This window comes from Salvia hispanica, chromosome 2 (assembly GCF_029641045.1).
Source record: "Salvia hispanica isolate PSC_SH4W2 chromosome 2, Shi_PSC_v1, whole genome shotgun sequence".
NCBI classification, from domain to species: domain Eukaryota; kingdom Viridiplantae; phylum Streptophyta; class Magnoliopsida; order Lamiales; family Lamiaceae; genus Salvia; species Salvia hispanica.
In genome coordinates, this window is record NC_142693.1 from 47,722,272 (window position 1) to 47,748,091 (window position 25,820).

At 35.5% G+C, this 25,820-nt stretch overlaps 2 protein-coding genes across 2 annotated transcripts; one reads left to right on the forward strand and one right to left on the reverse strand.

Moving 5' to 3' along the window:
- Positions 1-7,667: 7,667 nt before the first annotated feature.
- Positions 7,668-8,336, forward strand: LOC148932566 (uncharacterized). Its single transcript, XM_089065836.1, has one exon. It carries the CDS (start codon positions 7,759-7,761, stop codon positions 8,140-8,142), a length of 384 nt encoding a protein of 127 aa, XP_088921962.1. The 5' UTR covers positions 7,668-7,758; the 3' UTR covers positions 8,143-8,336.
- A 3,443-nt stretch (positions 8,337-11,779) lies between these two features.
- On the reverse strand, positions 11,780-14,072 carry LOC148932567 (cytochrome P450 71A8-like). Its single transcript, XM_089065835.1, has 2 exons — positions 13,176-14,072; positions 11,780-12,544 (listed from the first exon to the last, which is right to left on the reverse strand). Exons 1-2 carry the CDS (start codon positions 14,070-14,072, stop codon positions 11,948-11,950), a joined length of 1,494 nt encoding a protein of 497 aa, XP_088921961.1. The 3' UTR covers positions 11,780-11,947.
- Between the last annotated feature and the right edge of the window lie 11,748 nt (positions 14,073-25,820).

Genomic DNA, 25,820 nt, shown 5'->3' on the forward strand with positions numbered 1-25,820 from the left:
CGCCGAACGAGTGGGAGTTTCGAAGCGATCACGCGGCGGCGTGAATACGAGCATGGGCTCGTCCACGCAGCCGACGAAGACCGCGGTTTCAGCCTTCTCCCCAGACAGACGGCAATCGTCGGTGGCGGTGGCTGACGGAAGCCGCTGCTCGTCCGAGAGCAGTGGCGGTTCTACCGACCCAGAAACCCTAACCCTAGCCTAAACCGTAACCCTAATCGAACCTAATCCTAGCGACGTGAGACCGAGAGCAGCGATGCCGTTCACGGCCGCTGCTGAGTCGCTCGAGACCGCCGGGGCGTAGGGAGACTCGCCGGAGCTGCGTGGCGGTGGCTGCGTGGCTGAGCGACCTCGAACGAGGGAAGTCGCGGCACTTCGGTGCCGGAGAGGGAAAAAGGAAGCGGCCGCGCATAGCGCGGGCAGCCGGCGGTGACTGGATGGCGAAATCGCCGTTCCTGCGGTCGAACTCCGGCGGATCTTCGTCGTCGTTGATCGTGCCAACCTCGATCACGAGATAACGATGAAAGATTATTTTAATGATTATTTGATTCTATAATTAAAAGATATTATTAAAATATTATTATTTAATGGAAATAATATTTTGGGAAGATTTCCCTAGATTTTAGGAATATTTAGATTATTGACCAAATCTATGGATATTTTTTTATACCTAGATGATATGGACAAGAATAATTTAATAGTTTCCTAATTATATTATATATCTAGAATCCTAAGAAGGATAGATATGTGGGATTTCATTAAATAATAAAATATTATTTTCTTCCTAATCTTAATAAGAAATTATTTTAAAGTTTATTTATTCATGTCAGTCAAAGATATAAATAATTAATTATTTCAGATAAATCTTATAGAAGACATGAATATGGATTAACCTTTAGTAATTAATATATTATCCTTTAATAAGATGTTTAAAAGATTATAAAAGATTTAATTATCTAGTCAATTAAATACCAACAGAATTTAATTAAGCCTTTAATCTGCACTAAGGCTAAGGATAATTAATGAAAAACCATAACTTAAATATCTAAGCGATAATTACGAACTAAGTTTGTATATGGTCTCCATCGATTGGTCCACAACTAATGAAGCTAATTTCTGAATCTTATCGCCACCCATGCTGTGGGGACAATAATCCTAAGATATAGCGAGTTCATATAGGTGGACTTCTCATATGTAAATAGTATGAACTAGAAAGTAGTTTCCAATATTCATCCTCCAAAATTAGTTTATAGTATTTATTTATGATAAGTTTCTCTATAATAAGGTGAGTCTAATTTTGCATTAAAAATAGTTTAACTATTTTTTTCTCTATTTTTGTCTTGCTTTACTAATTTTACATTAAAATTTATGTCATTACTACCAAGACATTTTTTTGTAGATGGATGGAGTATCCATCCGTTCGCCAATACTCGACACAAGTTGTGTTGGGGTTACCGCAATGGAAGACATGGAAAACAAACAGTTCCTTACGGATCTATTTAGGTGATTATGTATTCGATTCCAATTTCATGCAAAGTAAACTAGATCTATAGAACACACATTAATTCACACATAAACATGCTTATTTGATGTAGATTTGATTGTTACTTTTTTATCCATTGAAGAATTGACGTTGCTTGTTGCATCTCATGGTAATCCTTGGTTTCTCGACCACGAATTTTCCATTCTATCCCCACGTTTCATCTAGGTGGGCGGATCTTGAAGAATCAATGATTGTGAGATGAGATCTTGAGAGACCTATACAAAATACGAGATTGTCTTGTCCTAATTCTGTAAATTATTTCAAAACTCTAATCTCCCTAGAGCAATGCACGAAAAATCGATGCAAGAGGGAGAGAGAGAAGCCATGTGAATGACGGCTAGGGTTTAGAGAGGAGTGAGTTGTGTATTGTGTGCTATAGTTTCCACATCTCTTCACTATTTATAAGGTGGACATTTTGGGCTAGAATGGGATCCATGGAGTGAGTAGATGTTGTGCTAGTAGCCCATTAGACGATAAACTAATTAAATCAATTAACCCATGGTTTAATATATTATCCAATGGAATATTATTTTACTCCACTAAAGAATAATAATGAACTTCCATCTAAATCACCATATTACTAAGAATGTGGGTTCTATTCTATCTTAATTTATTAATTTACTAAGATTATCTTAATTTATTAATTTAATTCTTTGTCTGCTATGTGACTTGAATTAAATTAATTCTCCAAAGAGTTTTTCTAGTTTGAAACATTATGTACTCCCTCCCGTCCGCGAATAAGAGTCCCGATTCACTTTTACCACAAATGGTAATAGGGTCCCACCTTCCACTGACTCATTCCACTCACATTCATTTAAAACTAATATATACAAGTGGGACCCCTATTCCACTAACTTTTTTCCATCCATTTTTCTTAACATTTCTTAAAATCCGTGCCGCCCATGAATGGGACTCCTAATAGCGGACGGAGGGAGTATTATTTATAGAAGAAAATTCCAACTGCGCAGTTTTCTGAATAATAATTCATTTTTCAAGCACCTCTTGAAGGGGTTGGCAGCGGAAGCACGTACAAATAAATGACATAATAATTTCGATCTATTTAGCGGATTATTTAGACAAGATCTATTCGCGTAATTATCACATGTATCATGCTCATAACTTGAATTTAAAACATGCTTTAAGATTAATTAAAGCCTAAAACATGCTTTTATATGGTGTAGGAATAATACCTTGATGATTCTCCAAAGAATCGAAGATAGCTCGCTACTTCACCACGTGAAGATCTTGAGTACTAGACTATGAATCTTCTGAATGGTTCCTGAACTATATTCCGATATCAGTGTGGGCTGATCTCACCGAGATACTAGGACTTAAATAAAGAAGACAGAAAAATCTCACGGCGGAGAGCTGAAGAAATCGTCCTCTTCTAATTACAGAGGGGGACGGAAATTTTTGTGTAAAAATAAAGTGTATTTTTTGTCTCATGTATTCTCCTATTTATTTAAGTTCATATTGGGCACAGACTGGGATCTATGGAAGGTTTTGGATATGACCTCCCCCAATTAGCTTTTTACTAATTAAATTGAACCCACAATTTAAGACAATCTTATATTGGAATATTATTAGCAACCACTACAGAAATAATATTGTACTGCCCATCCAAATCCGAAATTACAAGTAATCCAGGTATCCGTTGTTTGTTGCTCATTTCTCACGCTTAAGATATAAATGTCTATTAGTTAATTAATGTCTGATATAGACTTAATCAATTAACATCTTATTATTTCTAAGAGTGGACTCAGCATGAAACACCTATTTATTATTCATAAAGTAATCAAACTCCAACTAGCTAGGTTCCGAATAATAAAACCTTGTTTCGCGCTCCTCTTGAGGACATTATCAAATGAGACTCACTTCGCGCACAATTCAATATAAAAGCAATCATAGCACTGCTAGATATTAATCACCACTACCCAATATATCAGGACTATTGGGTTGCGAAAAACTCGCACCATTTGATAAGTCAAAGTAGTACATAATAAATGTCGTATGCTCAATACTAACGTGCATTGATTAAGAAATAAACATTTATCAAGACCTCGTCTTTCAGTAGATAGCTTAAAGACTCGTCTCGCTGTTAGATTCGTTCAGTGCTCTACCACACCAATGTCATCTTATTTCAGTAAGGCTTAGAAATATGCAGACAGACATTACAACTTTTCACGATTGGTAGTCTAGGCTTATCTGGGTTGACATTACAACTTTTCATGATTGGTAGTCTAGGCTTAGAAATATGCAGACTGACATTACAACTTTTCAGAACTGTCCGTGTTACCTTAAAGTGGACGTCGTCCATAACCAGTCTACTAAAACAAAGACTTAGACTTTGTTAAGTTGCTTATACATCTAAATATGCATTAAACATCCATTAAATGTAAAACATAACAACATTATGAAAAAAATAATATGTTTTATTCCTTGGAAATTAAAATAAAAGTTTTTACAGTATTCAATCACTCGAAAGGTGATTTCTAGTATACATACTCTAACATCTCTTGGGGATAAAATCATACCAAAATGGGCACGCGAATTCTATGAAATAGTATTATAATATTTTCATGTTATTGAATTACTACCACCCAAGATACCATGATTGAGTTGCGAAAAGCTCTCACATATTGATAAGTCAACGTGGTGGCTGATTAAATAAACAATATTAATATTATTTGCATAGACTAAGATTACTAAATTTTTTGAAGTATATTCTTTCAGTAGATAGCAATAATGAATATATTTCGTGTTGATCCTAGTGCTGCTGTGACCTGAGCCATATCTTCCAAATATCTGATTCCTTCAGGTTCTTTCTTTGTTTTAGACTCTTCGGAGTCTTGTCTTGTGTTACTGATTCTTTCACTGAGTGTGCAGGTGTTCAATTGGTGGAGCTTGAGGTTCATGTCCAGTGGAAGACTTGAACGTAGCTAGGATTCCGATTGTGTTTCACTTGTACTTAGTAAATTAGTAATCTTGTTTTCCCTTTGTATTTAGCTTGTTACCTTTGAGACTAGCCATCTAAATACGCGGTGTAATACAAAAGAAGTCCCGTTAATAGTGAACCATGGTGGTCTGATCCCTACAGTGGTATCAGAGCCACGAGGGATCACGTGGCACGACGGGTCGCTAAATAAGGAGTTGGGCTCGTTAGAGTAAAGCTCAGCCTTTGATATAGGCTCTTAGGTCAGTCGGATACTCCTTATCGAAGGGTATCCGCTCTGGTAAATTGGCAAAACCTCTCATTTACTACTTTCTTAGCTCTAGGTTAGTGTTTTGCTGCTGGTAGTACCGTTGGCTGCAGTTTAGGTTTCTGTACTCTTGTTTTCACATGCTATTGGTGCTTACTGTTTTCTTGCTTCCGCTTCTTGCTTTCTGTTTGCTTTTCTTCCGGAGTGTGCATCCAGAAATGTTTTCTTGTATTTTAGAGTGAATTACCTATCTACCATGTGCCTTAACTGCCTGAGTGACACCCTACGCCCCATTCTTTGGTTGATTGCGAACTGAAAAATCTTACTGTCGAGGTACATGTAACAGATAATGATTAACTCATTTTCTAACTGGATTTCTGACTCTGGAATCACTTTGGTGTTGCGCCTTTGTGTGTGCTTGCTGTTACTTGCATCTGTGAGCTTCTTGTATGTTAAATCCCTGCAAATCTGTTCTAGGTGGACTCTTTGACGGTTCTGTGTTTAAGTCTACTCTCTGTGAAGCAGTTTCCTTGTGTGTGTTGAGTTCTTTTGTGTGTTAAAATCTTTGCAAAAATGACTCAGCCAGTTGGCATCATCCTTTTCAATGGGAAAAATGATTTTGTGATGTGGAAACAGAAAATTAAGTGTGTTTTAATCCAGCTGAAGATTTTCAAAGCTGTAGAAGGGACTATCTCTCCTACTGAGTCTGCTCAGAAAGTGGCTGAAATGAATGAGTTAGCCAGTTCTACAATAATCCTAAATCTTTCTGATTCTGTGATTTAGAAAGGTTGGGTCCATTAAGTCTGCCTCTGAAATGTGGACAAAGTTGGATACTCTGTTTACTGAAACCTCTATGTCTTCCAGGATATATCTTCTTGAAAAACTCTTTAAATTCAAACTGGACCTTACCAAAGACAGATGATAACATTGATCATTTTCAAAAGCTTGTCTAAGACATTAAAAGGTCCGGGGACAAAACTATTGATGAGTACTCTAAGATTGCCCTCATGAATGCTATCCCTGAACTTACAGTGATCTTAAGGCTGCTATTAAGTATGGCATGGATAGTGCCCCTCTAGACCTTATAATCAACTCTTTAAAATCAAAGGAATTTGAAATTAAGGAAAACCTTGACAATAAATCTTCTCAAACTAAGGCTCTAAATGTTAGAGGAAGGTCTAAATCTAGAGGGAATGGTAAGAACTCATATGGAAATGGTAAGAAGCAAGACAAGGGCAGATCCAGATCTAAGAGAAAAGACCCTAAGGCTAAAAGAAAATATTTTAATTGTGGTGAAGTGGGCCACTATAAAAATGAATGGACCAAGCCCAAGAAAGGTAGGAGCCACAATAATAAAACCCAAATAGAGTCTGTTGCAAATCTGGCTAAAGATAATGGTTCTGATGGTGTTTGTTTCATGAATCATGGTTTATTTTCTATGAAATCTGCCTCTGAGTGCTTCTTTACCCAAAATTACTGGCTAATTGATTCTGGATACACTTTTCATATCTCTCCTTTCCAAAATGCTTTCTCAAGTCTCAAACATGTGGAAAATGCTTTTGTTTCTATGGCAAATGACAAGAAGTGTCAAATTCTTGGTTTTGGTACTGTGAGTTTGAAGGTTTTTTTTTAATAAATTTTTTAAGTACTGTGAGTTTGAAGTTTGAAAATGGCTATGTGCTGACTTTGAATAATGTGAGATATGTGCCTAATCTGAGTTACAACTTGTTTTCTTGTACATGTCTTGAATATGAGGGGTTTGAGGGAAAGTGGGGGCAAGGGGTTATGAAGATCTGTAAAGGTGTGTTGTGCCTGTTCAAAGCTGTTAAGAAGTGTAATCTTTATGTGTATTCTGCTCAGTCTTTGGCCTGTGTCAATAGTCTTGCAAATGTGGTCAAGGTTGATGATAAAACCATGTTGTGGCATAATAGACTTGGTCATATGAGTGAAAAGAGTCTCAATATTTTGAAGAAAAATGAGCTTTTACCTGAAAATGAATTTTCAAAATAGTCTCTCTTTTGGGCAAACAACATAGAGTCTCATTCCCTACATCAATATCAGTCATAGTGTGTTAGAATACCTAGACATAGATGTGTCGGGTCCAACTATTGTTTCTACTCATTCAGGTCTTTGTATTTTCTGTCTGTTATTGATGATTTTTCCAGGAAAGAGTGGTGTTTTCTTTTGAAACAAAAGTCTGAAGTTTTTTAAAATTGTTGACATGAAAAAATCTTGTTGAAAATCAATTTGGAAATACCATTAAGGTAATCAGAACAGATAATGATATTGAGTTTTGTAATTTCCAAATGGATGCTTGTGCTCCAAGTATGGAATTAAAAGACACAAGACCACTCCTACCCTCAGCAAAATGGAGTTGCTGGAAGGATGAGCAGAACTCTCTTGGAAAAAGTTAGGTGCCTTTTGTCTGCTTTGGGCCAAACCCTTAAATCGAGACCATATCAAGAACACAGTCTGCACATTGAGTTGTTTCGGGGCCGACTCGCCTAGATACCACTTCTTAGGATCTTGGACTACACATTAGTTTAATTTTGTCCGCTTTGTGATAAACACACACGAATTTTTATTTGGATCACTACCAAAAACTTCATATATATAATTCCCTCCATGTGGTATGCGATTTGCAATCCGTCCATATTCACCTACGAATTCGAAGACTACTTAGTTTCAAGAGTCTAGGCTTAAAACGAAGGAGCAAAATAGCAACCTCCTGCATATTCAAAAAATCAATTCCTGATAAAATACATTTATGAATCATATTTAGTGTTCACACCATCTAGGACATATATATAGAATCTTGTCCCCATTATGACTTAATTCATCTTTTGTATGAGAAAATAACTTTGACAAACTAAAATAAATTGGCATGCCATTTTCAAATTAGGCAGAATAATTATTAATATGGAAAATAGGCCCAATAGTGTACCCATTCGAAGACCATCTCTCCTACATAATTTCCCCCTTTTGAAAATCCCCTTTCTTCCCTGAAATCAGATCAGAATGGCGCTGGAATGGGTTGTCCTCGGTTACGCCGCCGCCGCAGAGGCAATCATGCTTCTCTTCCTCACCCTCCCTGGCCTTGACCCCATACGGAAGGGCCTAATCACCGTCACCCAGGGCCTCCTCAAACCCTTCCTCTCCATCGTCCCCTTCTGCCTCTTCCTCCTCATGGATATCTACTGGAAGTACGAGACCCGCCCCACCTGCGAGTCCGATTCCTGCTCCCCCTCCGAGAACCTCCGCCACCAGAAATCAATCATGAAATCGCAGCGCAACGCCCTCCTCATCGCCTCCGCCCTCATCTTCTACTGGCTGCTTTTCTCCGTCACGGCGCTCGTCGTCAAGATCGATCGCCTCAAAAATAGGATCGAAAAGCACGCCTGAATTCCCAAATCGCCCATACTTTTGGTATTCTTAATTGAGTTTCTTGTGCCCTAATTGTTAGGATCTGTTTGACTGTTGGATGTATTTCGTATCGTTTCGTAGTTAATATTGACCGCTTTAAATTTGATGTTCCTGCCATCTTGTGATTGCTTTATCATCGCTGAATTCTGATATGTATCATCTCTACTTTTTCATCTCTCTGATCTTCATCTGTCTCTTTGTTGTTTTGATCTGATAGAAGCTAGGTTCCATGTTTGGTGTTTAATACTCCCTTTGTCTCATTAAATATGAAACATTTGCTTTTCGGCATCAGATTTTATGTAGGAGTAGTGTTTTTGTGAGTTGACGAAGAGAGACTAAAGTAATAGTGATAGAAAGTAGAGATGGTGATGTTTTTATTTTAGGGAACCTTTCATTTTTAATGGGACAAAGGGAGTAATAGTTTTTCGTTATGAATTATTCCAACCGAGGTGTTGTATAATGCTCCATCTGTCCCATTAAATATGAAATATTAGTTTTTCGGCATGAGATTTTATGTAGTGTTGTTTTGTGAGTTGATGAAAAGGGAATAAAGTTAGAAAGATGAAAAAGTAGGGATGATAATGATTCCATTTTAGTAAATGTTTTATTTTTAATTGGACAAATGGAGTAATATTTCGCTATGAATTATTCCAACTGGGGTGTTGTTTAATACTCCTTCCGTCATGAGGTAGTTGCGGCATTTCTTATGAGGGACATTTCTTTTTGGGTACGAGATTTAAGAAATTGATATGTTTTTAAAGTGGATAGAGTAAAGTAAGAGAGAGAATAATGTAATTGAGAGGAAGGGAGAGGAAAGTAAGAGGGAAGGTAATGATTTTGCCAAAAAGGGAAATGACTCAACTATCTTGGGACACCTAAATAAGGAATACGATTCAACTACCTTGGGAAAGAGGGAGTACTATATTACTGGACTACCAGTTTTTTCTTTCTGCGAGTGTGTATATGCTTGCTGTTGGATTTCGAATTCTGTCAATTTACATTACTAATATTGTGATTTGCTATACTCAAGCCATAATAGCCTTGTGTGTTTCTGATTAGTACTCTACTCATTTTGAATCACTAGTATCATGTGTTATAGCTTGTATGTTACTTATGCTATTCCATCATGGTCATGAAAATATTGTTGTGTTTGGATCAATGATAATATTGTTTTAGTCCTTTTCCTTGATAACGACATTAGATGAACCATTATGCATTGTAGTTCTAGCTGTTAATTTTAATAGTTCGAAAGATCAATTAAATTTTTGTGTTAGATATTATTGTTCATGACTTCTAATGGTTGATTACTCTAGTGCTACATATTATTTGAGTTGTTGTTAACTGGGGGACTAGCTTAGTTTTGGATCAGAAGCATTCTTTTTTCTTACTACTCACATTTATTGAATATTGGAATGAGGGCTATAGATAGACTTGGATCGTACCTTGTTCTGGTTACTAGGATCAGCTGATCAGCCGTTTGTCTTTTGGCTGTATTTTTACAAATGTTGTCAAATATTGGCCATGCTGGTTGGTGGTATTCCAGCCATACACCACCGCCACATTGTGTCTTGACAGTTTTGAGTGGCAGTATAAGGCCGCCATGGCAGGCTATGTCCTGCCATTTGGTCCATGACACCCAAGTATGGCTTGCCCAACCCGTTACCCTGCTAACCCGACTCATTAACCCTTTAAGTTAGTGTTTAAGTTAGCAATCACGATTCCCACTAAACTAATTGCAGCACGGACTTCTGTTCTCTCTTCCACTCTACCTTCGCCAACTCATTACTGCACTGGCAACCCACTATGGAAAAATTTTAAGTTTACGTTAATTTATTTTTCTCTTGTTTATTTATATGGGATGGAGGGAGTAATGTGTATTGATTTATGACTTGAATAATTCTAAGACTGAACTGTGATTCGACATGCTGTTTGTTTATGACTTTCTGTTTTAATCATTTTCTAAATTTTTGCATCTATATTTCTTTTTTTTGTATATTAATAATGTTATTATTCATTATTTATCAACTGACATATCGTGCCATGCTGGCTGCCAAAGAACGCCAAACGCCATTGACAACATTGAAAAAATAGTAAATGCTTTGCATGGACTCCTCTGTGCAAGTTTTAGATCTGGAATGCCAGGTAATGAATTTCAAAGTGTAGCCATAAAAAAAATAGATTTCAACCTGATATTTTCTTGCTGCATATAGTTGAGACTAGATGATCTCCTAATTACTTTTGAAGTGTTAAATGTTCCAGTTTCATTGTTTTTAGTAAAATTGGGTGCTAGAGCCCCTAGAATCGTGATAAGGGTACTTGCAATGTTATTTTGGAACAAGTTATGTACTCCGTCCATTCCTGTGTAGCCGAGTCGTATTCCTTTTTGGGTTATCTCACTGTAGCTATGTCATTTTATTTTTTAGCAAAAAGCAACAACTTTTCTTCTTTCTTACTTTACTATATCTTACTTTATTCTCTCTTCATTTCTCAATTTTTTTTCCTTTCATACTTTATTATGTCATTACTTAATTCAATTAACACAATTTTTCTTAAATCTCATGCCGAAAAGAATCGCCCCAACTACCTAGGGACAGAAGGAGTGTTACCGTAGTATGCTTAGGGAGTATATTAAAGTTGGTCATTTTTACAGGTTACCTTGGTACTCATGATAATGCAAAATAAAAATAAAAGGGAAAAGTGATAGATGTAAGTTTACTAGGTGCTTATTATATTGGTCATTATTTTTCTGAAAATCCGATGAATTGCTAAAGAATGTAGGCTTCTCTTTGGATAACAAGTCGCTATGAGAAAATGTTCCAGTGGCTTACTTTCAGACTTTAAATGGTTACCTCTTTTTTTGTACTGCTTTGATATGATACTGAAATAGGAGTCTTTTTATTGTTATAATTGAAATCTGGTATATGTAAAGATTAACTTAGCTTGGCTTTAACAAAGAGTCATTTCATTTTGGGATCTCTCTCATTTTTACCTAAAATGAGTCATTTCCTTTTTCTATCAAAAAATACATTTATTCTTTTCTATTCTTATCTCTTTTCACTCTATACCCTCTCCACTTAATCTTTAAATATCATTTTCTTGAATTATGTGATCAAAAGAAATGTCTTGTTTATAGCCGGACGAAGACGAATAGAGTACATATCAATGTATTTTTCGTCCACTCTTTGTTTATGGAAAGACAACATCCGAACGGAGTGCCCGAAGGCTTATTCATAATGCTCAGAGACCAATGACCTCATACTTACATGACGTATCATACCAAAGAGATTGAGCATCAGGATTGTCAACTTGATCATCTTGATGAACCAATGTTAATTTTGCTCGTTTTCGTATTTAATCTAATAAACCTGTCCAATGAAAAAAAGTCCAAGGCCCTTAAGGACACAATTACTCCATCTCTTATTGTTCATGTCTAAGTTGTCGTTCGATTCGTTTGTCATGATAATAATGACATACAATATGGGACAAACAAAGATAGAATTTATCTAGGATTAAATTAGTCGCATGGGTGGAGATGATATGGGCAATATAATATTGGTAATATAGGGACATGCCAAGACACATTGTTAAAGGCCGAGCTTTTGGAAAAAAAAAAGAATTGAAAAAGAGATAAGATTCGATATGGCCTTTAACCAAAAATAAACATGACAACCGAACGATCATTAAGAATGCACACAAATTGCAAACATTGCACATGACACGAATCATATAAAAGTTGTAAACATTTAAAATTTGCATGTAAACATAAGTGAAAAGTTTCTCTAAATCATTTTGGTCGAGAGGCAAGTGCAAGAAGAGGAGAAGCTCTATGGATAGTGACTCCATGGCTCTCAGTCATGTCGAGGTCAATCCCGTTAGGCAATTTCCACTCAAATTTGTGTACCAGATTAGCTAAAAGAATCTCCATAGTAACAGTAGCATATGTCATCCCAGGACATCCCCTTCTTCCAGCCCCAAACGGGATCAACTCGAAATCTTGCCCTTTCAAATCAATTAAAGAATTGAAGAATCTTTCGGGCCTAAATTTTTCTGGTTCGTCCCACGAGATAGGGTCCCTCCCCAAGGCCCATGCATTGATCATCACCATCGTTCCGGAAGCAACATCGTAGTCTTTGATCTGCACATCCTTTCTTGTGATTCGTGTAATAATTGGGAATGGTGGATGGAGTCGCAAGGTTTCCTTGATCACAGCCTTCATGTATCCCATTTTTTCTAGGTCATCTGGTTTTATGTGTTGATTCTGTTTAACGATGCGTCTTACCTCAGATTGTAGTTTTTCCATCACTCTAGGATGGCGCAAGAGTTCGGACATTACCCATTCCGTAGACGAGGAGATTGTATCAGTTCCACCAACGAATACATCCTGTATGAAACACGAGATGTGTTTAGTGTAATATTGTTGCGAAAGAAGATAGGCAAGGCCCCTGTCAAAGTTTACTCTCATGGATGGATTAATGATGAACTTGTTCTGCAATAAATTCAAAGTAAACGCACAATAAAAGAGACAAAATGACACAAAAATTTCGCGTTCAATGTCCATGATATGAAAAAGTCCATGGGCGCACATAAGCAACTGAGCACTAGATAATTGTTAGTAGAGATCAAGGTAGCAAAAAAGAATGGCTTCATAAGTAACCTAATATGCTCCAAGGCCTAACATAATAATACCAAGCTCTATTGGACCATTTCCTTTCGCTGTGCTTCGGAAACAACCCCTCAACGAGGGGATGTATAAGAGTATCTCTAAGGAAAGGCTATAAGTCTAATTTTTACCTCTTTAAAATGGTAAAATATACCTTGTGAAATCTTAGGGATGAAATTAAAATTAAAAAAGGTACTATACAAAATCATAATTTTATGAAGAAAGATAAAAATATCTTATTAAAAGGCATATTATCTTCACAAATATTCAAAATTAATTTTTATGCTCTAATAATAATCACAAATTATGACTAGCAATAGAAGTAGTGGTGTGAGAGCAAGAGAAAGATTACCAAAAGCAAGGCTTTCATGCTGTCCCGATCAATGGAGGAATCAACACTCCGATCTTTGTAGATTTCGATCAAAACATCCACAAAATCTTCTTTGACATCCTTCACCTGATCTTGGCGTTCTTGAATCACACTCTCCAGAATCTCATCCATCCGTTTCGCAGCGTCATCAAGCCTCTTATCAGAACCATTAACACGACTAATCCATCCAAGCCAAGGAATAAAATCACCAATATCAACAGTTCCGATAAGATCCATGTACTCCCTCATCAACCCTAGGAAATTCTTCCCATTTTCACTCTCACTGTATTTCCCACCGAAGGTCGACCTGAAAGCCGCATTAGCGTTCGTCTCCGCCACCATGTTGCTCAAATCCACCGGCCCCGAACACTCCTCAATCATCTTCACCAAAAGGGCAGTTTCCTCCTCCCTTATCGAGCCGAAGGATTGCACCCTTTTGCTGCTCAGCATTTGCAGGACGAAGATGCTTCTCATCTGCCTCCAATACTCGCCGTGTGGCGCAGAGCCCACGTCTCTGCTTCCGTAGAGCAGCTTCCTCATAGCCTTGAGCTCAGGCCGGTTGGAGAAGTTTAGGTCGTGAGTTTTGATGATCTCGCGGACTATGTCAGCCGAGGAGACGATGATGGTGGGGACGCTGCCGAGGTGGAGAAGCATGATGGGGCCATGTTTTCGGGCCAGGGAGTGGAGGACATGGTGAGGAAGGGAGCTAGCTAGCTGATGGAGGTTTCCGATTATAGGTAGCTTTGGTGGGGAAGGGGGGAGTTTTCTCTTGGCTGAGGATTTTAATAAGATTCGGTTAATGGAAAATAACAAGATTAGAGAAACAAGAGAGGCGAAGATGATGAATATTGGGTTGAACTTCAACTCAATTTCCTCCATTTGGATTAAAGCACACATCAATAGCCTTATATAAATAATAAGCACACATGTTTGAAAGTCAACTGTAACATTAGCATGTGATAGTAAAATAAACTATTACGTGCCAAAGTGAGCATGTGATATTTCTTTGGGAAGTGTGCACTATTGACTTTATTAACTCGAATTTGACCAATTAAGTGACCAACAACTTGTACAATTAACCACAAATTAAGTGCTCCCTCCATCACAGAGTATTCCCTCCGTTCCATAGTAATAAAATCATTTTATTATTTTGATACTTCTATAGTAATAGAGTCATTTTCCTTTTTAGTAAAAGTCAACACATTTTTTCACACATATTTTACTCTCTCTTACTTTTTTCTCTCTTCATCTCTCTACCTTTTCGTGTTCCACTTTATTCTCCCTTTACTTAACTCACCTAACACAATTTTTCTTAATCTCCGTGCCGAAAAGAAACTTCTCCATTACTATGGAAAGGAGGAAGTACTATACTGCATGTCACACTTTACAATGGAACAAGATTTTATTACATCCCAAGGTAATTGAGTCGTATTTCTTTTTCGTTTGTTCCAAGGTAGTTGAGTCATTTCATTTTTTAGTAAAAACTTTATTCCTATTTTTTACTTTACTCTCACATTATCTCTCTTACTTTATTCCCCCTTTTACTTTCCTTTCTCCACTTTAACCTTTTGAAAAATCAATTTCTTAAATTTCTTGCCCAAAATAAATGCCCTAACTACCTTGGGACGGAGGGAGTATATGCTAAGTTGAAAGAAAAAATATATTTGAATATATTGCTGTCAAAGATAAAAGAGTTATTAGAGTAATAATGTGAATAGAGAAAATTTTCTTTTCTTCTTCTTAATATTGACTTCCCGTCCAATCCTAAGATTATGAGTAATCCTGATTCCCTTTTATTTACTAATATTTCTCGTGTCTAAGATGCAATATTCATTAATTAATTCTTAGTCTGATATTGAATGTGAATAGAAGTAATCTATTATCCAAAGAATTTTCTAGTTCAAAATTTTATTTATTATACATGGAATAAATTTCAACAAACCAGTTTTACTGAATAATAAATTCAATTTTCCAAACATTTCTTGGAAACATTATATTATTTCGCAGGCACATGATTCAATACAATAATACAACTGACATATACTAGTTAATAATTACTACTTTCCCCGCTCCATAGTAGTGGACTCATTTACTCATTTAATAAAAGTCAACACATTTCTTCTCCCTTAGTTTACTCTATCTTACTTTATTATCATTTCATCTCTCTACCTTTTTCACTTTTTATATTATTCTTCATTTACTTAATTCACTTAACACAATTTTTCTTAAATCGCATGCCAAAAAGAAATGTCTCCACTTCCACGGAATAGAGGGAGTACTACCCAAGATATCATGTTAACTGGGTTGCGAAAAACCCACACATCTTCGATAAGTTAAAGTAGCGTCTGCTTGATATACATATGCCCTATGTTATACTCCGCCCCATAGAAGATATCACACTTGTGAGATGGAACAAGATTTTTGGAGGTTTTGTTTTATGCGTTATGTGAAGAGAGAAAATATAATTTTTATAATAATATGAGAGCAAACATTTTCCAGGAATGGAAATGTGACATCTTTAATAGAACAAACTAAAAAATGAAAATGAGACTCACTACAAAAAAACTGTCAGATTACCAGTGAAAATTAGTAGCGAAGATAGTATGTTGCTATTAGTAGCGGATTGGCAGCGGAAAGTCCACTAGTAATTGTCCTAGCGGAATTAGTAGCAAATTTATGATGGATTTTGATTTCACAATTACGGGTGATAATTAGCAGCGTATATAGCAACAAATTGATAGTCACTGGTAAATAGCAACGACCTAATGTCGCTAGTACTAAATTACCTACAATATTGCAACTGAGTGATATTCACTAGTAAGTACCAACGAACAAATGTTGCTGGTAATAAATTACTAGCAAATTTGTAGTGGATTGATATTCACTAGTAAGTAGCAACAGACAAATTTTGTTGGTAAACAATTACCAACGCAATTACAACGGACTCATTTGCACTGCTAAGTAGTAACAAACAAATTTCGTTGGCAATAAATTACCAACAATATTGCAGCGAATTAATATTCACTAGTAAGTAGCAACATACAAATGTTGTTGGTAATAAATTACCAACAGAATTACAACGGACTAGTTTGCACTGCTAAGTAGCAACAAACAAATGTCGTTGGCAATAAATTACCAACAATGTTGCAACAGATTGATATTCACTAGTAAGTAGCAACAAACAAATGCAGTTGGTAATATATTACCAACGGAATTACAACGGTCTAATTTTCACTAGTAAGTAGCAACAAAGAAACGTCACTGGTAATAAATTACCAACAATATTGCAGCGGATTCATATTCACTAGTAAGTAGCAACTGACGAATGTCGTTAGCAATAAATTACCAACGTAATTACAACAGAACAATTTTCACTAGTAAGTAGCAACCGACGAATGTCGTTGGTAATAAATTACCAACGGAATTACAACAGAACAAATTTCACTAGTAATTAGTAACATACAAATGTCGTTGGTATTAAATTACCAACAAATTAGCAACAGTAAATGGCCAGCGACTAGTTAACAACAAAAAATTGCACTGGTAATAAATATTTAACAAAAAGTTGCAAAATAGTACTACTTCCGTATTTTAAAATAGCAACTATTTCCATTTTAGTCCGTCTCTCAAAAATATAAACTTTCTAACTTTCTATTTCAGGGAATCTTTAAGCCCCTACACATCAATTTATTTATCGCTTATACCACTACAATAAAGTGGACCCCACAATCCACTAACATTAATTCCTTTATTTTTTTTCTCTTCCTCTCTCTTACCTTATCAATTGTGCATTAAAATCCATGTTCTTTCAAAAGTTTCAATTTTTTCAATTGTGCATTAATCCGTGCTGTTTCAAAGGTTTCTATTTTTAAAATACGAAGATAGTAATTAATAATAACTCCGACTTATATTATTATTATTATTATTATTATTATTATTATTATTATTATTATTATTACTATTATTATTATTATTATTTGCGTCAATTTAGTATAAATTACTAAATTTTAATAATAAGAACTTTTGTATCATACTCCCTTGTCACTAATGATTAATTTTCCTATTTCACAGAAAAACAATATTTTTGTTTCTTAATTATTTTATTCTCTTTTTATCCCTCTTACTTTTATTCTCTCTCATTTAATTCAATAAATTCAATTGTATGATTTTCTAAAATCTAGTCTCCAAGAGATATATGTGCTAGCTGTCTTAAATGACTAAGTCTTTTATATAATTAAATACAGTTAATTTTCTTTAAGGAAATTAGTTGACTATTTATCTACTTGATTTGAGTTTATGTTATTGTTAGAGTTTTTTGTTAGACTTTGAGTTGGTCTTTGCCTCTTCCCGTTGACGAAGGAGGGTTGAACCACACGTACAATGTGTTTTGAATGGTCATAGTTGCTCCTATTATTTTAAAAAGACAAAATGATAGTATAATTTCATTTTAAGTTTGGGGATCAGTATTAACATGCCTCAATCCTAGTTTGAGATTTTAAGTTTGCTCAACTTGTATATGAATCTTATACGAAAGATTGCATTAATGTATTTATGTGTATTAGATATGCAGCGTCGTCGCGGTGGTCAGACTCGTACTGCTGAATCCTCTCGCGCGGGATTGGTCGAAGAAGACTTGAATACGACAACTGAAGATGTCAATCTCACGGCTGGTGATGTGCTCAGACCACCTGATGGAAGGAAGCAATTTCAAAGGGATACACAAACTGGGTTGGTTATATTGATTAATGATTATTAATTAATTTAATTTTATAATATATTAATTAATTATCATATGTTGTAGGAAAATAATGATTCACCCATCGATATCCAGAGATATCACAACAACATTTAAGCGCATTCCCTATGAAACATGATTTAATTGGGCTCTTACTCCTAAGGAGACAAAAGATGCGTACTTTGAAGAATTCCGGGTAAGTTTTACTTAAATTATATAAAAGTCTTTTTTTAAAATAATATTCTAATAATTTTTTTTTTCTACAGAAAGCATATATTTGGCAAGATACATGGGAGCATGATGTGCGGAAGCTTTGGGAGAAAAGAGCCGCAATTCGATTCTCTTCATTCATCACCTATTTGAAGAAAATGCATGACAAGAAACGAGGACGACCAGGTTATGTGCTTGAGGAGATGTGGAGTGGATGCTGGGGATCGGTGCCCCTTGCACAGCGGAAGTCATGCATAAATAAATAAATCATGCATCCAGATCTATTTGACTGATTATGGGATCAATTAACCACATGTTAAACAATAAAAAATGCATACAAGAACACACATAAATCATGCTTTAAGGAATTAAACCCTAATTCATGATATTCTACGGATTAGGGTTACCGATCTGATTCTCCAAAGAATCGACGATTGCTTGCTCCTTCTCCACATGAAGATCTTCGTACTCGACCACGAATCTTCTAATCTGTATCCTGAACTCAGATAATGACCTTTGGGTGGGCAAAGCTTGTCAGAATCGAAAAGGGCATGAATAGAAAGAAGACAGAATATCAATTTTTGAGAAAACTGACTTTTCGTCCACTCCCAGAGGGGAGCACGAAAATTTATGTATTAAATCTGTTTAAATCTCCTTTCTAATCTCCTTTTATATTGAGTTATGATGGGCCAGATTAGAGATCCATGGAGGTTGGACTTGGGCCAAATCTGTTGGACTTTTACTAATTAAATTGAGCCCCAATTTAATACAAGTCCAAACAGAATATTATTATCATCCACTATAGTATAATAATATTGACTGCCCGTCCAATCCCAAATTACGAGTAATCCGGGATATTTCCTCTTTAATTTATTATTTCCCGTGTTAAAGATATAAATATCCATTAATCAATTTAAGTATGCTATTTGACTTTAATTAATTAATATCTTTTTCCAAGAGTTGTCTAGTTCAAAATCTTTATTTATTATTCTGGAATAAATTCCAACCGGCCGGGTTTCTGAATAATAAAACCTTTTTCGAACACCTCTTGAGGATATTATCAAACTGGACTCACCCAGCACACGATTCATTGCAATAACAATACTAGCACCTCTAGACATTGATCACCACTACCCAAGATATCAGGATTCTTGGATTGCGAAAAATCCGCACCATTTGATAAATCAAAGTAGTGCATAATCAATATCGTATGCTCAATGTTATGTCAACAATGATTAAGAAATAACAATCACCGAGACCTCGTCTTTCGGTAAATAGCAAGAAAAACTTATCTCAACTGTTAGATCCTTCAGTGCTATACCACACCAGTGTCGATTATTTCCTAAGGTAAGGAAACATGCGGACTGACACTGCAACCTTTCACGATAGGTAGCCAAAGCCTATCTAGGTTATGAAATTCCATTTCTCTTCTACAAAGAATCGACTGCGTCACCTTATGTGAACGTCGTTCACGACCAGTCTACTATGTAGAAGAATTAGACTTATTTGCTTCTTATATATTTAAATGTTTGAGAAACCTCTTATAAATGCACAAGCAAACATCAATGCGATAAAATTACTACTTCTCGCCTTGGGTTAAAAGTGGATTGTAGAATTTATTGTATCCAAGCAATTCTATCCGTGCAACATGCTCGAAATATGCTTTTCAGTATACCAATCCTAACAATCTCCCACTTATACTCAAAATCATGCTTTCGAGTATACCCACTGCTAAAACTCTTCCACTTATACTCTAAGCAGGTCTCGGACCATGATATATCGAACTACCATACCTTTCACCTCATGTGTAAAAAATGTTGCCATATAGGCATTTTGTGAGTAATTCTGCTAGGTTGTTATCTGATGATATCTTGGTAACCATAATGTCACGCTGCGCACTTTTTCCTTAATTAATTTCATACTTCCTCTCTATGTGATTGCTTAGCTTTGTCAGATCGTGTTTCCCTCGAGTTAGACACATGTCTAGAGTAACCATAATAAAATATAATACTCATAGGCATACTCGGAATCACGGTCAAAGCTATTAGAAAGTTACTGAGATGAACAACTACCTTAGTAGTTTCCTATGAAACCACACTTGTAACTATCATGATAGAGTCTGTGATGTAATCACACTCCTTCAAGACTCAGTTTTCAACTCTTAACGTGAACACATAGTCAGAGGATAACTCGATCACCGATCAATAATAAAATCGAGTCGATGTAACCTAAAGGACATAACATGGATGTCTGGTAAACTAGAGCATACCGTTTAGCCTTCTTCAAGTACTATAGTATATTCTTTACCAATCCAATGTTCTTGGCCATGGTTAATATGATATCAAGCTTCTATGCCAACGGCAAAGCTAATATCTAACTTAATACACATCATAGCATACATGAGACTTCCAATTACGGAACTTGTCTCATTCTTCTTGATCTCATTAAGTGTTGAAAAACACTTTGCTAGAGATAAGATAATTCCATCTAGAGAAGTAAAACCTTTTCTTGGAATTTTCAATGCTAAAGTGTCCAAGTATGATGTAGATGTCGGATTCTTTAAGAAAACTTCACATTCTTTTTCCAGCAATCTAATGACTTAGATGCTTAGAATGTAACTAGTTTATCTTAAATCCATCATCCTTAAACTGGGTGGACGACCAGTTTCCTACGCTAGATAACCCTCTTAGTTGTTTATCAACTTTTATAGATGTCATCATCATAGAATACCAAGAATACCATATATATTGCACTTTCAACTTTCTTGTCTATCTTAGATTATTATTCAGAATCTATCATCTTATCAAGAACGATTATCTGAATGAGTCAATGTGTCCTTGTAGTTACAGGGATTAGATTCAAGTCAATCTAAAACTGAGTCTAAAGACTCTCTTAGACCCATGAACTCGTTATGTTCGCAAGGAACGCTCCCACTACGACATGACTCTTATAATCTTAGGTACAAATGTTGATTTTCTAAGTGCATAAACATCTAATGGTATGACTTCTTGGTTAAGATGGAAAATAGATATTCTCATTATCTTGAGAATTATCATGCTTGTTAGGCTTGTAGTTCTTCTCATAATCTTCATCAAAGAATCTAGTATTGATGTAAACAAACACTTATCTTGCCGTGAAGATTATAGAACCCGTACCTTTTCTATCAATTGGGACAATCTTAAAACATACCTCAGTACACAACTCCAATTACTTGGATACCTTTTCCAAAACATGTGTTGGAATAACTCCACACCTTGAGATGTGCTGGACTAGACTTACCTCTAGTCCACAACTCGTGTGTTGTAGAAGGTACTGATGTTATGGTAGTTTCTTTAAGATAAAACTCGTTGTTTCCAACGTAAATCCCATTAATGATAAGGTATCATTGAGTGAAACTGTTCCCATATCGAACTTGTCTTAGAGAGACTTCGATATCTTCTTATATGACTATCCCATTCTTTAGAAGAATGCTTGGAGTAGTCAACTAGGATTTAACTCCCACTACTGATCTTAACTCATTGCTCGTCTCTCATGGTGTAGCCCATTGAGACTTGCTAGTCTTTCTATGTTGCATCTCTATAAGTATTCTGTATCCCTTGAACCACCAAAGGATCCTTACTTATAGTGCATCAACCAGACTTACTTGACTTTCGAGCTATTTAACAAGCAAGTTGTTAAAATCTCAATAGTCACTTGAGTTAGACAAAATCAGTTTGAACAATTACTAAGTACTTTCTTGGCCTTATTTTCTAAGTGCCAGAAATACTTTATCATTCATTGTATAAGAAGTTGAACTATTGTTCGAAACTCAATCTTGTTGCATTTATATTGTTTAGATACTATGATGTATAATTTGTTTTTCTATGGTACTATGATAGATATTCGAATCACATTTCTTAATAATGCATGCATTATAAAATGACATCGAACATCGCTTAATCATAAACAAGTTTAGAAACTGAATCTAAACAAAACTCTAATATCAAAACAAAACAATTAAGTGAGCATAAATAAATAGCTCCCACTGCAACAACTGCCCAACTAGATTAAGATATCTCCTTTAGAAGTTACATTGTTATCTAAGTCATTGTCCTTCTTTAGAAGAGGTCAATCCGACTTACAATGCATCTTCACTTTGCCTTTTCACCTAATTTATCTTGCCTTTCTTGCTTTCAGCAGACATTGATGACAATTCAACTCTTCCCTCTTTCCATTGCTAGTCTTTTGTTCGATTGAACTAAGACATAGGAAAGATGCAGCTTTAACGAATTTGTCATCTTTCATGTTATCTTCCTCTATTAGTAATAAAGTGAATATCATGTAGAAGGCTTCCAACTTTTAAATAACAACCTTCATACTATCACTTCCTATTACATTTGACGAAGAATTGAGTGTAGAAACTATTTGAGTAACTGAATCAGAAGATTCCTCAAAATATTCTATCTCTCGTGGATATTCCAATAGAATCTGGACATCGTCCTTATTGGATATTCCTCTTTCATCAATATAAACCAAGACGTGTCTTACTACTTAAAAGAAAGTAGTTTGACTTTCTATCTCAAAGAACTTGTCAAGTACATGCATAAAATGCATTCTTGAACTTTCTTTATAGAATTTTGTCAAGGAAATAGAGGACATGAATTGGTGAATACAAACTTTAAGTTTTCAGCAATGAGAATCTTATTCATTTACATTTCCAGTCTACATAATTTTGGCCTTCGAGTTTGATTTCTTCAAGGTTCGCAGACATTATTAAGAATTTTGGCTGAGAAGAATAAAACTATTTATCACATACTATGCTTGATACATAATCGCAAACAACCACAAAACAATTTATGTATCTCGCAACTGCCAAAACTAAAATAAGTACGCCTCTAGGGAGGTCATACAAATTCGGATTCCAACAATTTCCTGGTCACAATACGGACGAATAGTCCAGAGACCACTAAGGTGGCATGGCCGCCAAATATTGCCTAAGCTTTTACCATAAATATTTGCATCTAGGATTTCATTTCTGTTTTGATACTCCTTCTAGGGAAGGTCGTACGCCACTAACAAAATTCCATAGCTATCTCATAAATATGTTTAAACATACGAACTGACAATTTCACAGGATTATTGCTCCCACTAGGGTGGGTCGCGATAATATTAGAAACACGCTTCTAGTTTAAACAATTTACTATTAAGAAGTCTAATCTTATGAACTTGCTATTTCGTAGGATTATTGCTCCCACTAAGGTGGGTCGCGATAATATTAGAAACTGCTTCATATATAGACCAATTTATGGAGACCATATACAACGCACTATTGTAATTATCGCTTAGTTATTTTGAACATGGTTTTTGCATAATTATCACATAAGCAAATAAGACCGATTAATCCACTTATAATAAATAATCACCAAATAAATAGATAAATCCATTTACTTCATGGTAATTAATCACACTGGATAATTATTGAAATTATTTAATAAATCTAGAGATTTAATTAAATAATTAATCCCTTATCTTATCCAAAAGAGAAATTTCAGATTTGATAAGATCTTGGATAATGGTTATCCAAATTAATTAGGATTTATAGAATCTATCTATATCCTCTAAGGATTATTCTAGATTTTACATGAATAAAATCAAATCCTAAAATTCAAGATAAAACTAACCTTGGATTATCATTATCTAAATCATACTAGGATATTTCATGATAGAAACAAATTTATCCAAATCCATAAGATGAAGATAAAATCCAATCATTCTAAGATTAAACAAATCTTAGATTATTTAGAATAAGAAACTAGAATATATCTAACTCTATTAGGATTTATTCTAGATAAAACTAATTTTATCAAAATCCAATTAGATAAGGATTATCTTGTATTATCTTTATCCAAATTTATCTAGGATATTTTCTAAATAGAAGTAAATCTATTTATATCCATAAAATTAGGATAAGCTAGAATTAATATCAATTTAATTCAAACAAGATTTCACTAGATAGAACTAAATCTATTTTAAATCCAAAAGATAATACAATACTGGATTAATAATTATCTAAATCTACTAAGATATATTCTATATAGATATGAATCTATCAATATCTATAAGATATAGATAAATTTAATTATCTAAATCTACTAGGATATTATCTAAATAGAATTAATTCTATAAATATTCCTAGGGTTCAGGAAAACCCTAACTAATTTTAGATTATCTCCAAATTAGTTCCTAGGTTTAGGAAAACTCTAACTAAATTTGGAAATCTGCAGTCACGTGATGAAGACCCGCGCGAGCGTAGCCGCTGTCACAACAGCCTGCTCTCGCCTCCATCGACGTCTTTCGAGTCCGGGAACTGCCACGAAGGGCTCCCACTCGCACTGCACCTATTGAGCCGCTGATTTGACCGCCTGGGCAGTCTCTTGGGCTGCTCTTGGCTGAAACGAGACTGCCATTCCTGCACCCAAAATGCCCTAGGCCAGCACTTGCCCAATTCCGCGATTGCACTGCTGGCTGTTCTGCAGTCAAGGCCGCCTCCGCAAACATCGCGGTGCAATTCTCCACATCGCGAATTGATTCCATCTTCACGCGAAATTATTGCAACCAACAAACATATTTTGCGGTGATATTTGTATCGCACAGAAACAACAGAATCAATAGGCCATGGAAGCAAAAACAATCGACCCACTTTTAAATATTAATTACATACCAACATGAACAAACTAAATCATTCAATCACCATCTATGTAATTAAACCATGTAATCATTACAAATTGGGAATTAGTTTGCATCGACACACGCCGACAAAAACTAATAGGATCTGGAGTCGTAGTCCTTGGCCATGAAGTCATTTAACGACTTTTCGTGGGTTGACGTTTCTCAGACGTCGTGTACATTTAATTAAAAAAAAAACAAACACGCAGTGAAGATGATTAGCATTTAAGCAATCCAAAAATATGAAATTAATCCACATAATCAGAGCCAAAAATTGGTTCTGATACCAATTGCTGGGGATTGGTGCCCCTTGCACAGCGGAAGTCATGCATAAATAAATAAATCATGCATCCAGATCTATTTGACTGATTATGGGATCAATTAACCACATGTTAAACAATAAAAAATGCATACAAGAACGCACATAAATCATGCTTTAAGGAATTAAACCCTAATTCATGATATTCTACGGATTAGGGTTACCGATCTGATTCTCCAAAGAATCGACGATTGCTTGCTCCTTCTCCACATGAAGATCTTCGTACTCGACCACGACATGAAGATCTTCGTACTCGACCATGAATCTTCTAATCTGTATCCCGAACTCAGATAATAACCTTTGGGTGGACAAAGATTGTCAGAATCGAAAAGGGTTTGAATAGAAAGAAGACAGAATATCAGTTTTTGAGAAAACTGACTTTTCGTCCACTCCCAAAGGGGAGCACGAAAATTTATGTATTAAATCTGTTTAAATCTCCTTTCTAATCTCCTTTTATATTGAGTTATGATGGGCCAGATTAGGGATCCATGGAGGTTGGACTTGGGCTAAACCTGTTGGACTTTTACTAATTAAATTGAGCCCAAATTTAATATAAGTCCAAACAGAATATTATTATCATCCATTATAGTATAATAATATTGACTGCCCGTCCAATCCCAAATTACGAGTAATCCGGGCTATTACCTCTTTAATTTAT